The sequence below is a fragment of the Haemorhous mexicanus genome, chromosome 3, assembly GCF_027477595.1.
Source record: "Haemorhous mexicanus isolate bHaeMex1 chromosome 3, bHaeMex1.pri, whole genome shotgun sequence".
Taxonomy (NCBI): Eukaryota; Metazoa; Chordata; class Aves; order Passeriformes; family Fringillidae; genus Haemorhous; species Haemorhous mexicanus.
In genome coordinates this window covers 114,486,222-114,501,732 of record NC_082343.1, presented here as the reverse complement: position 1 = coordinate 114,501,732, position 15,511 = coordinate 114,486,222, and the positions used below count along the sequence as shown (strand labels likewise).

Genomic DNA, 15,511 nt, shown 5'->3' with positions numbered 1-15,511 from the left:
GATGAAAATTAAAATAAATAAAGAGTAAACCCATGTGAATTTATTCTGCAGAGAGGATGGGTCTGAGTCTCTGTCACTTGCTGTGACATTGGGCATCTTTGCATCTCCATAAGGCTCCTTCTGACGTGCAAGAGAGTTTTGCATTGTGTGTGGTGTTGTTCTGCTGCTAGAATACCTGTGCAGGTGCTGATAGCTGTGGCAATAATGTGCTTGTTGTCATTTACTTGCTTAATTAGCAGCCTAATATCCTGGTCCAGTTAATGCCCATAACAGGAGGTTTATTAGTGGTACAAAAGCTGTTTAAGCCTTATAAACTCCTTCCAGTTTCATTGGTCTGCCAATATCTTCTGGTTGAGTGATTCTTTGCTGATTCACACTTTGCTTTGCCACTGCTGTTTCTCAGCTGAATGTTTCTGGGTAACCAGAAAGTGATTTGACAAAGTGACAGACACTAGAATAAAAACAACAAAAAAAAAAAGGGGAAAAAAAAATCACTGAACTGATTTTTAAAAGAGAAAAGAAAAATACATCTGGGATGACTGCTCTGGTGATTTTGCATCATCTCCAAAGTACTTGGGAGAAAAAAGAAAGTAACAAACCAACCAAAAATTGCAAATACAGGCAAATTGCAGGATGACATAAGTTTTAGCACTGTCTTGGGTTAGTAAGCCATATCCAGTCTGAGAGGCTAGATAATATGCTGAGATGTGTAGTTGCAAGGTAATGTTTGAAATATTGAGAAAAAAATTATTCAAGGGATGCTTAAAATAAGGGATTTTTTTAAGCTTATTGTCAGCTCAAATGCCAGAACTGAGAGGAGTCTAGTGCAACCTCAAATCTAAAGGGTTTATGACCCCTCGTGCTTCAGTGCTAATGTTGATCTGTGCAGGAAGGGTTTTTTCTCCTGAGTAGACTGGTCAGAAATTAGGAGTGCCAAGTTCTGGGGAAAAAGGGGGTTGAGTTCTCATTGGATGCTCATAAGAGCTGCTGTACTAAAAGTTCGCCCATTTTGTGAAGGATTTAATCAGTCCTCAGCAGCTTTGACTGCAGGCAGAGGCCAGCTCTTTGAATTACACAGGACTTTTTTTGAAATTTTTGATCACTCAAATGGGAGTGAATAATCACAGAATAACAGAATGGTTTGGGTTGGAAAGGACCCTAAATATCACCTCATTCCAACCCCTGCCATGGGCAGGGACACCTTCCACCAGAACCAGGTTACACCAAACCCCACCCAGCCTGGGCTGAGGCTATAAAGAAGGCTCCACCAAATTTCATGCAGATCCTAAAAGTGGAACCTGAAGCCCATGAGTCTGGTAGAGGGAAAATCCTCTGGCAATGTAGAAGTTGGTACCCTGGCTGTTACATCTGCTCTGCTCTCTTCCTCTTCCTTTACTCCTACATGCTGTATCTCTCTTTTTCTCTTTCTCTTTTTACAGCACTTGGGGCAAAATATTGTTTTTTATGGCATTTATAAAGAATTACAAAAGTGGAGACACATTCTAAGGGAGATCCAGAGCAGCTGCTGTAATTCAAATAAAAACAGAACTTACAGGTTGCAAAATAACAGAATTCAACATAAAAATTTAATCACTTTTTTTTTTTTTCTTTTCCTGCAGAAAAGAGGCACCTGACATTCCCTATAATTTAACTGTGACTGACAGTAGGAATAAGTCAAACACAGTCAATTATGTCCCTGATACTTTATCAAACCTGTATGGCTGGATGGTTCTTCTCTTGGATAAAGAGACTTACACGTTGACATTTGACAACCCTTTGGTCAGCAAACAACTCCAGGTAACACAGGAAGGTTTTATAATTTCAAAATTATATCTGGAAGAGATAATCATGCTTTCATCTCTTTGGATGAACAGAGAGAAATAAAATAGAGTTAAGTGCACTGAGAAAGTCTCTCTGTATTTATAGGGTTAGATAAGATGACTGATAACCTCTCTTTTATCTCAGTTAAGATCTCAGTAGTCACCTGGAGCTGGAAGGTCATGGAATCATGGAATGGTTTGGGTTGGAAAGGACCTTAAAGGTCATCCAGTTCCAACCCCTGCCATAGGCAGGGACACCTTCCACTAGACAAGGTTGCCCCAAGCCCCATCCCACCTGGCCATGGACACTTGATGATTCTGGGTATCTTAGATGAAAATTCAGGGTGGTGCTTAGGAGCCAACAGGATTTTTTTACTGCCTTAGTACGTGTTGAAGCACAGTTTTCAGAAGACATTGATTCTCCTCACCTTTCAAAGATGATGAGGGGAGTTGATTTTTTTATGCATTTACCATCACCTCCTGCTTAGTTTTACATTCCTTTTCCTGTTTTCAACACATGCTGCCTGTGAGTAGCACCATCCTCCTTACCCCTTTATGCTGCACTCTGTGGAGCTCTAATCACAGACTCAGACATATTTCTTTTGGTTCCCTTTTCTCCAGTATTCAGTGACATTTAGCAACTTCAAGGCTGGGAATTACCTGCTGGTGGAACACAGGGATCTTCCTGCCCATCTTGAGGCTGTGGTGTCCTGTGGGACAAGGAGGGGACAGCCACTCCAGCTGGTACCTTCCTACGGCCACCACAGAGGCTGTGATTGGCATCTTGACAGCAAGCTGGGGAAGTTCACCTATCTGGGTAAGTGCAGGGTGGGGGTTGCAATCTACATTTGTGATCAGGAATGGTGACAGAGGTGATGTCTCGTTAATTTAAACCCCAAATCTACTCAAGGCCAGCTTTCAATGGCCTTTCAATAAGTGAGAGGTCCTTCAAAATGCTGATCAAATAGGTAAGTGCACATCAGGTCCATCCCTAACTGATCTATCTAATGCCTGACCTAGCAACAAAAGGAATGTGCCATAAATATAGGGTGATGTGACATCAGTTGTATTTGAGTGGCTTTCTTTTGAGTGGTAAAGGCATTAAATTCCACTAATGACCTCTGCTGTCAGCTGGTCATGTATCAGAGGTATCAATATTAAAACATGGTCATCTTGCTAGGCTGAACCCAATAAAGGCAGTAAGATTACTGGAAGAGAATCTTTTCTATGGCTGGAAACTTCCAAAGACATCTTAAACCTTTGCCTACGAGACTTTGTACATGAGATCATGGAGTGTGGTGGATTTTTTTTTTTAAGAAATGGACATTTTCAATAATTCCCATTCTCAAGTAAATAATTGTATAAATATCTAAGCTCTATATGTCAAAGGCAAGGTAATGATTGTTGCCTTCATTAATAGCAGCAGAGCTAGAAATCACAAATATATTTTGCTGTCTTTGAGAAGATTAACTTCTTCATGATTCATACCAGGAAAGTAAAGATGATTTTCATTTTAACAGATTTTTTTTCTTCTGTTCCATTAATTGTAATGGAACAGAATTTCCCTTGATTTTGCACTACTGAGAGCACAAGTGTGCAAATGGCTTTCTCATGTAGGATACCTTTAGAACAAATATTGTGACAGTGGAGAGGAAAACAAGCCTGGGATGTGGGCAGGCAATCCTCTGAGCTTGGTCTGGCAACAGTGAAAATCAACCAGTGTGGAAAATCACATTTGTGGAGAACTGAGGAAACCCAAACCTTAAGCTCAGTCTAAGGATTACAATTTCTGTGTTCACCTCTGGTCCTTCAGCAACTGCCACAGCATATATTGTGTTTAATATTTTAGCTCTAAAAATGGGCTGGATGTACCCAGGCTTCAAATTATAGAAGATCCCTGTGCTTGCTAAATCCCAAACTGTACTGGTGCACTGGTCACCACCTGGGAGTCTGCCTGGTCTAGGCCAAAGCTGTGCCAGGAATTTGGCCAGCATTATAACCATGTAGATTATTGGGGTCCTGGTCTGTGTCCTGGCCCTATTTAGATACAGTTCAAGTGTAAATTGGCTACTGTAAATTTAGCTGTTGTGTCTAAGCCTTACCAGAGATCAAGTCAAGTATTTACTGAAAGAAGAAAAAATGTTTTATTATTTCTGTTTACTAACTGGGTAAATTTGTTCCTTCAAATGTAAAAGGTGACTGCATTTCAGTTTGCATATCCTGATTTGCACTGTCAGAGCAGCATGGGAAAGCTCAGAGGATAGCATCTGTAGCTTGGCCTCTGCTGTTGAAAATAGAGGAGATGAGTCTTGGGAAGGTTGGGACAAAAGTGGTCTGGCTGGCATATGTCGCTGTTGCATCACAGATACTTGTCCTTCTCTTGCCTTACTTTCATCTTGATTTTTATTACACAAAGAGCTTGTTGTGGTTCCTCATTTTAACAGAGCGAGAAACAAAAATCCAAAATACATGAGGGAAAATTTATGAAAACACCTAACATGTATAATTCATGCTGTGAACATTTTCTGCGAGGACTTTTATAGGAGTGAGATCAATAATTCAGTGTCAGGTACCTAATATCTATGCTGTGGGTGCAGGGTAAAAGTTTGAAACAAAGCAGATTCCTGGCCCTGGTGTGGGATTTCTCTCTTTGCTGTGCAGGCTGAGAGGGTGAAGATAATTAGCCAGCAGAGCAGATTCATGGCATGTGGTGGACTTTCCATCACTCAGGGTCCTTAGAAGATACTTGACTGTCTTTTCAGGGAAATATGCTCCAGCTCTGTGAGAAGCTATTAGAAACCTCATGTGGCGAGATTCATGCTCCATAGGAGGTCAGAGAAAGCTGCCACAATGGTCCCTTCTGGCCTTAAAACCCCACCAGTCCACCCACCCACCCAGAGAGGACAAGGCTAGAAGGTCTGGCCTTCCTGCCATCTTGCTGCCTAAATCTGCAAGTTGGCTCTTTTGGATTTTTTTTTTTTTTAATATTTTATTTACATTTAACTATATGAAATAATTAGCCAACTAATTAATCCCGTTTACAAGCTTTGTCGGATTCTTCAGCTGTCAGTCATGCCCGAGCCCGGGGCCGGTGTTGAGCCTCAGCTTCCTCCTTCATCAGACTTGGTCTCCATGGCTACAGGCTGCATCTGCTGACACCCCACTCTCTATTTACTGCTTAATTAAGAATTTCACGCTCAGCCCTTATCTGCTGCTAAGAACAAGAACACACTGTTAAGAAACTCCAAATTTAGGCTGATGCACAAGGAAAGCCTTTCTTGTTGTCCTGACTGCGTGGAGCCTCTTTAACTACCCTCTTGGCAACTGCGCTGCCACCCTTCAATCAAAAATCATTAAATGGGGCAGAGATAATGAGCATGTAGCATATCAAAAGGAGGATGTTTGCTCGGGCTAAGGAGGAAAAGCTGTAAGGGCCCATAAGCAGCCGCCACTTCAAAGGGAGAAGGGGCTGATAAAGAGTCATTTGTTCCTGTTTGACTTATGTAAAAGGTCTGGTATGTCGCAGCCCCGTCTAGCAGACACGGGTCCCCCCTCTGCAGGCTCGTGTGTCAGCGCTCGGGCAGCTGGGCGCAAACAGCATCAGCCCGAGCATAAAATCACTTGACTCCAGAGCCACAATGGGCACTTGTAGGGGGTGGCAGAGGGACAATGGCGAGACAATTATTGCAGCTGCTCGGGAGGGCCATAATTCTTCCTGCCCAAAGTCGGCGGCTCTGGCGGGGCGGAGGGGAGAGCTCCGGCGTATTAGTCATCCTCCAACTTTTGGAAGCGCTTCGGTGGGGTTTCGACAGCTGCTGGTGTACCACCTCTTTGCAATAATTGTACATTCTGGCCGGGGTCAACTCACTTTTGACCCTCTGCTTTTGTGCCCCTCAGAAAGCCTTTTAGGGCAAACTGTGGGGAAGTGGCAGGGGTGCATTACATCCAAAAATTAACGCCGGTAAATACGGATCAGATGCCAGCTCATTAATGAGCAGGCTCCTGGATTCACACAGCCTTTTACTCGGGCCTGCATGGGGGAGAAAATGGGGAGAAGGGGAAGGAAAACGCCGTGACTGAGAAGATATTGTTATTCAAACGAAGCAGGCAGCCAAATGAAGCCACCTTGGCCAGAAGTCTGCATTGGGCTCAGGCTTTCCCCATGCCCTCCTTCATCCCAAACTGCCTGGCGTCATGCAAGTGTTTGTTTATCTTTGGGAGGAAAAAAAAAAAGGTCTGTCTAGCACAAAAGGCAAGAAAATAGACCGTATGGAGGGGATTAAAGGAGTTAAGTTGCACTGACGGTTGGAGTCTTGTAAATTAGGTTTGGGAGCCTAATTCCTGTAAATTAGGCTTGGAGGAGAATGCAGGGGGTGCTGAATGGGGAGAAATAATTGTAATGGAGAATGTTTCTGTTGTATGGGCAATGATCCTATCAACAAAGATAGTCACTGCTACCTACATACATGAAACTCTGTTAACCAGCCTCCAAGCCACTTTAAAAATCACCTTTTCAGACCATTTTAAAGGAATCTGCATCAAAGGACAGGTAAACCCATGTCCCTTCTGGGTTCTGGGTGAAGGGGAGGCTTAGGGAGCTTGAAGCATCCTGTGCCAGTCATTTCTACATCACCAGCTTTGCTTTGACATGGTTCATAGCACCACTCTGATTTTCTCTGGGGCACCCTATGTGCTAAGAGAAGTGATCCTCAAAGGTCACTATGGGCCTGCAATTGTGGTGTGACTCTGAAACACTCATGGGCTGTGGCTCAACCACATTTCAGGGGAGTGAAACATGATATGACCATGCTGAAGCAAAAAAACACAAACAACCCAACACTTATTATAACAAGGTTGGTGGAAAGAAACATCCCACTGGGACATCTGGGATATTTTTTAGGAGAAATATCCTATATAACCTTTGTAAATTGCAATAATAACATTATGAGCTTTTTAAGTCTGTTACAAATTTCAGCATATGGTGCCACAGTGTGGTACTGCTCCTTGGTTAAGGTCTCTGGGCAATACTGGAACTGGCTAAAGACCAGAGAGATGTTGTTTCCTTTTAGTTCACTTTTGAAATGTTTATGCCATTTTTCTTTTGGAATGAAACAAAGTGCTGGCTTCCTTCACTTCCAGATTTCTCTTGGCTTTTTTTTTCTTCCCTAAAATTTGAAGTGCTGGACAGAAACGTTATTGAAAACATCACTGAAAGGATTATCAAACTTTATATTTATCCTAAATACATTTTTCAGTAGACAGAACTTTTATGCAGATGGGTCATCCTGCTGACTTTGCTCAGGCTGCTCATGTGTGAGTTGTTAAGAGGGCCTAAGGCTGAACCTTACATTACTGCTGTGTCAGAAGCAGGTTTACAAGTTCCATAGTTCTTAAAAAAATAATTTGATTATACTTATTGTCTTTTCTAGATTCCTAAAGAATGACCTCACTTCCATTAGGCTCTGTGGGTTTCTGTAATTGCTTTGAATAGGAGGAAAAACACTCTAAAGAATGTTTGTTTCTAATATGAAAATACAGAAAATAAATAAACACAGATATTTTCTGCAGCCCTATTGCTTGGGGGTAAAGGAGAATCCTAGGTGAAAGACATGAAGAATGGAGTTAATTCTTTACAGAGGACTGAGTCTTTTCTTCCAGCCAGATAAAACTCACCCATACCAGTTGTTTCAGAGGGCCAATTGACCAGATGTGGGCTGCTCAGTGACCTCCATGAAATGAAAGTCAGTTCTTTGCAAAGAGGTGCCCTTGTAATCATACAATCATAAAATGTTTTATGTTGGAAAAGACCTTCAAGGCCACCAGGTCCAGCCTGTGACCCATCCTCAACTTGTCATCCAGACCAGAGCACTGAGTGCCACATCCAGGAATTTTTTTAACAGTTCCAGGCTTGGTGACTCTACAGACTTCCTGGGCAGTCTGTAGCAATGCTTAACCACCCTTCCAAAAAAGAAATTCCTCCTGATGCCCAGCCTGAACCTCCCCTAGTGCAGCTTGAGGCCATTTCCTCTTGTCCTCTTGCTCATTACCTAGGAGAAGAGACCAACACCCACCTGGCTACAACCTCACTCCACGGAGTTGCAGAGACCAATGGGATCCTCCCTGGGACTCTTTTTTCTCCAGCTGACACCACCCCCCCCCACCCTATTCCCTCAGTTGCTCAATTTTTGTAATAGACAAAAAGAGAAAAAATAACCTTCTCCTGGTGAGTGAGCTCCTGTCCTTCTGGCATGGAAGTAGAGAAACCAGAGTGCAGCAGCTACAGAAATAAGATGATGAAATGCCCTTATAATCCTGTCAAGGTTGATTTTTTGATTATGTGATGTCTGCAGGAGGAATTTTACACAAATGCCAATCTGCTGTAAGCAAGAATCTGTGTCCATCTACCCAATGACATATATGCATATATATGTGTGTATATGTATATAAATATATATAAATAAAAATAAAATTGTATCTATCTATTTATATGTATATAAAACAGGTTTTTACACCTCTTTTCCTGAATACATTGTCCTCATTATATCACACTTCTGGGTATCTCCTGCAGAAGATCCTCACAGGGGATGACAAAACACCCTCTCCTAGGTTCTCCAGTTTCTGGAGGTGTGTCTCACTGTGTTGTTGATTGTGCTGTCTAAAAAGTTTTGATTTCCCGGTGATGGATGTTAGCCCAATTGATGTTAAATGGCATGGAGCTGCTTGTTGTTTGTAAGTCAGGCTATTGGAGCCATTTATCCTAGTTTCAGCCCTTCCTAATATCCACAGGCAAAATTCCGAGTCACTGCAAAGCTGATAAAAGACTGAGTTGCTCCTCCTTCATGTTCACTCAAGGAGCCCTGAACCAGGAAAAGTTACCAGCAGTATCATCCAGAAGGCCTATATTTATGATCCACAGCCCAAACATCCAGGAGGAGCTGTAATAAGGCAGAAAATTGATGAGCCTTATAAAGGTTTTATACAACTAAACCCTGGAGCCTTATAACTACGTTTTGCCAAGAGTCACCTTAATTCAATGTTTACTAATGATGTCCTTCATCTGGAGTGCCTGTATCTCTTCCTGTCCTGCAAAACCCAGTGATAACGTACTCAGCAGCAAAACAAAACCACCAGAAGGACTGTGTCACTGTAGCCTTGATTAATCCCAAGGCTTTTACCTTTCTTGATCAGTTTCTAGGAGTATTTGTGGAAAAAGGCCACAAAACACTGCTGATTCATAACAGGTGCACTTTACCACATCGATGTAAATAATTGTACAAGTTAATAGGATGTGGAGAATTCTGGGGATAATTCTGTCCCTGATTCTTATGCTCATGTCAAGAGTATAAGTAGCTTGTAATGGTTGGAATTGTCGTGGTCTCTGGTGGGATGACACTTCAAATATGAGAAACTTTTATTATTGCCCTGACTCTGGACAGGGCAATGATAAAACTCTGTACTGAATTAAGTCTTAATTGTTCCTTTCTTCACCATAAAAGGGGACTGAACCCCATTACAAGGTCTATGCACCATATTGATCAAGTTTTATGTCCCCTCAGGATTTAATTAGAACAGCTTTTCTCTGAAAAATACAAACATCCTTAATTAGATGATTTCACTCTAGTTCCTGCAAAAGTAAGCAAAGAAAAAAAAACGAACCCAACAAACCTCTCAAAATATATTGAGATGAAAAAGGATATTGTCAAGTTTTGGTTGTCTCTTTTTTTCCTAAGCCTGTTTTGTCAGCTTTGGCAACTGTTTTTCCCTGTGTGAGAAGGAAAAATACCATAACCATAAAAGTTCACACAGATGGATTGTCTGAAAGCCACAAGAGCTGTGTCAGAGGCTTTAAATTAGCAGTTTCATGTCATGTTTTCCCCTCAAATGTTCACCTTGTGGCCACTCAAGGCATGCTGCTGTGCAGTGTGAGCTCTGTGTGATGGTTTGGGGCAGATTGATTTGACTGATATGTGGATCAGATCCCAGCTACCGTTGGGAGAGAAGGTGTCACTGAAGAACAGGGCTGAGGCACCTGATTACTAATTAATCAGACATGAGAAAAACCTCATGGAATCAGTTTCTATTTAATTATGGAAGCCTCATTTGGCATAGGAGCATATGCTGCTAACTCAATCGAGTGCTTTCAACTGACATCAAATAGTAATTATCAGAAAGAATCAAGTTTTTTGATTATTCATACTAATTTATTGAACACTTAAAATTAATGAACCTCAGTTATTTTAAATTTGCTCAGTTGCACTGGGAGAAAAGGAGGGAGTTAGGGAGGGACGGGTTTCACAATTTAAAAGTGCAGAGACTTGTTTAAAGATAAAATAAGTAAATTACAATATGGCATGAAATCCCATCGGTGGGTTGATGCACACGGAGGAAAGTTCCAGGCATGTTCTGGAACTGAGGAAAGTTCTGACAATGGCTTCATTGATACAATTCTTCTACCCCCCCAAAAAAATCTTCCAACAACACTTTAGGGTCACCATAAGGGGCTGGGCAAAGGACAGGAGATTTATTTGTTTGTCAGAGTGTTTCTATTTTAACCTACAGTTGTTCCAGTCTGGTGACTGAAAGGAAGTGTCTTTATATGCCACTGGAGACGAAGAGGAGGTGGGATTTTAGCTGGGTCTGAAGCAGCTTTCTCCTGCTCCTCTTTGATTTGCATTATTCTGGCCCTTCTCCTGCTGACAATACACGGGCACAAAGGTTACCACTGTGATAATTGCTGCTGACCCCTTTTCACAGCAGAGAACACAGGGTCCCTGTCTCCAGTCTATAAAGTCTGGCTAATTAAAGCATCTCTTTCAGATACCAGATTTTGAGGGGGGAAAAAAAATTAAAACCAAACTATAAAACAAAAGCTGTATTTCGCTGTTTGAGCCAGTTAATACATTATGCATTTGATGGTGTGATATCACTTATGTGAGTGGAACTGCTGTGGATTTATAGTGGGATAAATGAGATTCGAGTTCCAGCCTAGAATTTCTGATTGTTGAATGTTTTCTTTTTAGCTGTTTCTAATGAGTTGTCTTGAGACCTTCTGTATCTGTAAATTAAAATGTGTTTGTTTAATCCTTTCTCAAAGCATAAAAAAATAAAAGACAAAAATGGCTTAGAAAACATGCATAGTTGCTCTTAAAGAAAAAATTTTGTAAGAAATGTATAGTGTTGTCAGGAATTCATGTGTGGAAATTGATTTACTAATTTTTTTGGTGTTAATTTGAAAGGCCTTGCTGTAACTCCCTAAAATTCTCTGTGTTCAGTCACAGGAGCTGACTTAATTCAGGTCACACTGAAAGAGAAGGAAAGAGAGGCTTTACCTGCTCCAGGTATGTGATAGTCTGTGTCAGAAAACATTGGTCTGGGAGTCACACCATTTCTTTTTTATGGCTTTTTCAGGAGTAAATTGCTATTTTTCACTTCAATATTTCGTACATCTATCAAGCCAACAGAGGCTCTTGGTATTCATTTAGGTGTTTCATTGAGTCCTATCTACCATTGCTCAAGATAAATGTGTGATTCCCCAGTATAAAACACTATAAACTCTCCCTGGAAAATACCACAGCAGATCAGAAAGGTCATGGAGAATGTAAGATTACAGAGTATTTTAATGCTCCATAGTCTGATACTACTGCTCAGTTTCATGTTGAATCAGACAGGAAAATATACCAGAGACAAGGGACACCTCCAAATCTTGATATTTTTGGGTATTGTTGCCTAGAGAGGCTACCTGGAATAGGGGCTAGACAGTGTTAAAGGAATAAAGTAGGGATTTATTGAAAGGTCTCCAAAGGATACACCTTGGGCAACACAAGAGCCTGGCCATGGCTCTGTCCAAGATGGACCCACCCAAGATGGACCCAGAATGGATGACTGTTCACAAGTTTTCATGCTTTTATAAGTTTTGGTCCATTTACATATTGGGGTTAATTGTCCAATTACAGCTCCAGGTTATGAAGTCCCATCCTCTCAGATTGCTCCTCCTCGATTTGCTGTTTTTTGCACTTTTTGGGCCTGAAGCTGCAACAGTGTCCTTGGTTCTCAGGCTGGAAAATGATTGTTTTGTCTGACTGAACTGTGAGGAGAACTTGCTGACACTTTATATGAAGTTCAGAGTCACACACTAAGGCCAAACAGAATCTGAAAAATGTGAAAGCTAAAACTTAAGGCACCATATTAGCTGCCTTGCTATTTTGTGTATTAACAATAATCACTTATATGCAAAAAGGGTTTAGAGATATTTTGGCAGGGTGTTTCTCCCAGAACAAGCAAGTGATTGGAGAGACAGACCCAAACTCAAGGAACTCAACATGGGTTTAATTTCTCTGTTTCCCTATGCTGACAACAGAGGATTTTTGTACACCACAACATTACTGAGCTGGGTCGAGCCCCCAAAACTTGGGCATGTGCTTGTTCCCATATTTTCAATCCCCAAATAAGCTTTCCTCAAGAAAAAAATGCCAGAATTCCCTTTACAAAGGAAAGACAGAAGTAGGTGCTTGCAGAGGCCTCCAGAGGGAGGCCCTGCCTGCATTAGTTCAGGATTTACTAAACTTAGTGTGCAGCCTTGAAGGCTTCCCTTCCTCTCCTTAGGGTCAACAAACTTAGGGACAATTAATTTATGGAGCCTGGCTGGTTAGCTCTCTAAAATACAAGTTCAAGTCAAGAACCTGCATTTTGTGAGCTCAGTTTCTTCTAATATTTTCCTAAGTCTCATGATTTTTCTTTTGGATTGACCTGAAAAAGAAAATTTTGGAGAAGGAGCAGGAGTTTCCATGTGTCTTGGTTAAGCTGCTTTTCCAAGGCAGATCTTGGTCACCCTTTGGAATTGGAAAATTGCTTTTCTGGGTGTTATCAAGCTTGTAAGAGTTGATCACTAATTATTTTAAATTTTTCACACTTTGGGAAAGTATGGAAATTCCTGTGCCCTGGGAATCCAATCAAACAGTTTTCTTTAAACGTGGAAAATAACAAAGAACAGTTAGCAGTGACAAAAGGAGGATGTTAATGTCACAGATGCTCGACTATCAAAGAAATGGTAATTCTTCCAGCTACAGAAAATGAAAATTCTGTCTTTATGTGTTCTGTTTTGTAGTTCCTTCTTGTGCTGTCTTGAAATGGTCACTCCCAGAGACATGGAATGGTGTGGGAAAAGGCTGGGGTGGATCCAATGGCAGCATCCCAGGCCCTGGGGAAGATGTCATCATCTTGCCAAGTACGTGAGGAAGGAAAGGTGTTTAATTTCTGTGGAGGTGCTGGGCTCTGCCCACGTTGGGATTTATATTTGTGTTCCAGTATGGGTTCCTCAGCCCTGGTGGCCATTCCAGTGTGTGCAGGACCCTGTGTTTGTTCCTTGTCACACAGACTGCAGTACAAAAATGTAGTTTTTGGAAGAGAATGATAATTCTTTTCCATTTTCACATACACACAAAAACAAGCACTTATGCTGACTTTCAAGCTGGCGTATGTACAGGGACCTTAATTCAGAAGAGAACTTGTAAGACCCAGAACCACAGCTCACAAAGAGCTCATCTCTTGACCCATCTCTTGACCCATCTCTCTCTTTATTTTGTGCAAGCATCATATTTTACATTTCTGCATCATATTCCATTTTATTTTTCTGTTGCAATTCCTACCTATCAATGGCAATTTATCAAACCATTTGCCATGGATGCCTCCTAGATATTTTAGCTTAGGCCTGTATTTCATCTTGAGTTACATTTAAATCCTTGCTCATTGTACAACATTACTGCATGAAAACTGGATTTTAGTAAATTTATTAGGGAATTTGCAATAAAGTCTGGAAGAAATCTTGTGATAACCATTGTACATAAGAGCTGAACCTCCTTTGATCAGGAAGTTGGACTGCGTGAGGTCCTGAGTTCCTTTCCAGATATAATTATTGAATGATCCAAAGAATATTGTTTGATATGTACCTGAAATATTTTAGAACCTGATGCTGTCTCCTTCTCATTTTTTTAAAACCAGTTAAGACTCTCTACCTACCACAGCTCCACTTCTGGAAATGTGGAATGTGGATAACACCACTTCATGCCTATTCCTCTCCTACCTGGTTTTGGTTTATGGCTTTTCTGGAAGGAAATGTTTGTGTTGGTGTTTGGGCATGGAGCTTCAGTCATGGTTAGGGCTTCTCTGGCCTGTGTCATTAAAGAATATATATATATATATATATATATGAAGTTAAACCCTAACCATGACAGAAATTCCATCCCCAAATACCAAAATACCAGCACAAACATTTCCCCCCCCCACACACACACACACAGACACACACACACACACATATATATATAACAGGTTACATTAAGAAAATTATGATCCACCTTCAATATCTATTTAGTTTAATCTTTAAATTTCTAATAAATATGAAAAACCTCTAAAGCCTGTACTTTTAAAAATGTTACTTTTCTTCACTTTTGGGGAGAACTTACATTGAGCTGAAGAGGAGATAACGTTGGAGTTCAGGAAGAATTTCTGCATGGAAAAGGTGGTCAGTCTTTAGAAAGGGCTGCCCAGGGAGGTGGTGGAGTCTCCATCCCTGGAGGTGTCCAAGGAAGGTCTGGAGGTGGCACTCAATGCTCTGGGCTGGTGACAAGGTGGGGGTTGATCTCAGGTTGGACTTGATGTTCTTGGAGGTCTTTTCCATCCTTAATGAATCTGTGATTCTGTTAAAGCTGGTTCACCAATTTCAGCCCATTACTGCCATAAGACCAGAACATTCCAGCCTTCATCATCATGTGTCAAATGCAGATATGGAGAGGCACAGAGGCAAATCACAATTTGCATAGAAGCAGAGAATAAAAAATTAATAAATAAATAGGTTTGGCTGAATGTTTGGAGCTCTGTTGTTTATATCACATCAAGAGTAGAAGATGAAGGATGAGTTTGTGATGTACAATGAATAAAATTCTTCTGTGTTTCCTGTAAAGGTGAGGAGCTGGAGCATGTCCAGAGAAGGGCAATGATGCTGGAGAAGGGTCTGGATCACACTCTGAGACACACAGTGGGGTTCTTGGGGCTGTTCTGTGCAGGGTCAGGAGCTGAACTCAGTGATCCTTGTGAGTCCCTTCCAACCCAGGTTATTCCATGATTCTGTGATTCTATAAAAAAATCTCTTTGTTCCCATTGCCAGAGTAAATGCTTGTGTGTTGGTTGATGTGCAGAAATTATTCTCCTCTCCAGCACCTTTCTGGAATCCTCCTTTGATTTTGTCCTGAGAACACAGACATGAACACAAACACGAGCTGTCTATCACACCACCAATTTTGTTTAATCTCTGCCTTTTCTGGTGATCCTCTCTCTATTTTTTTTCTGCTGCCCCTCTTCAGTCCTGCTGGTTTGGAGGTGTTGAGACACTCACTGGCATTGGAGTCAACAGAATACAGGGTCTTAAATTAGACTCGTGGTCTTCACCAGGTGGTAAGGGAACTTGATTTGTTGCTCAAATAAAAGCACTAAAAATAAAGGTAGGCAAGATGAATTTTCTGTCCATTTCACATGCTTTGCTTTGCTGCCACAAGTGTTTGAGTCTCCAGTTCAAAGAAAGCCAGCCCCTTGCTTGGATCCAAAATCTAAAATTAAATCAACGATTTTTAAATGTATGTTCAATTGTAGCATTTTATGGGTGTTCCTCTTCCCTTTTCCAATGGCTTGTGCAGAGC

The 15,511-nt window shown here is 41.3% G+C and overlaps 1 protein-coding gene across 1 annotated transcript in view; it reads left to right on the top strand.

The window, feature by feature from the left end:
* PKHD1 (PKHD1 ciliary IPT domain containing fibrocystin/polyductin) overlaps positions 1–15,511 on the top strand; it is a 235,897-nt gene that overhangs the window by 130,289 nt on the left and 90,097 nt on the right. Inside the window, exons 47-50 of the mRNA XM_059843088.1 lie at positions 1,620–1,797; positions 2,442–2,637; positions 11,093–11,158; positions 12,925–13,044. Of these exons, the coding sequence (XP_059699071.1) occupies positions 1,620–1,797; positions 2,442–2,637; positions 11,093–11,158; positions 12,925–13,044 (560 nt within the window). The remainder of the gene's footprint in view (positions 1–1,619; positions 1,798–2,441; positions 2,638–11,092; positions 11,159–12,924; positions 13,045–15,511) is intronic.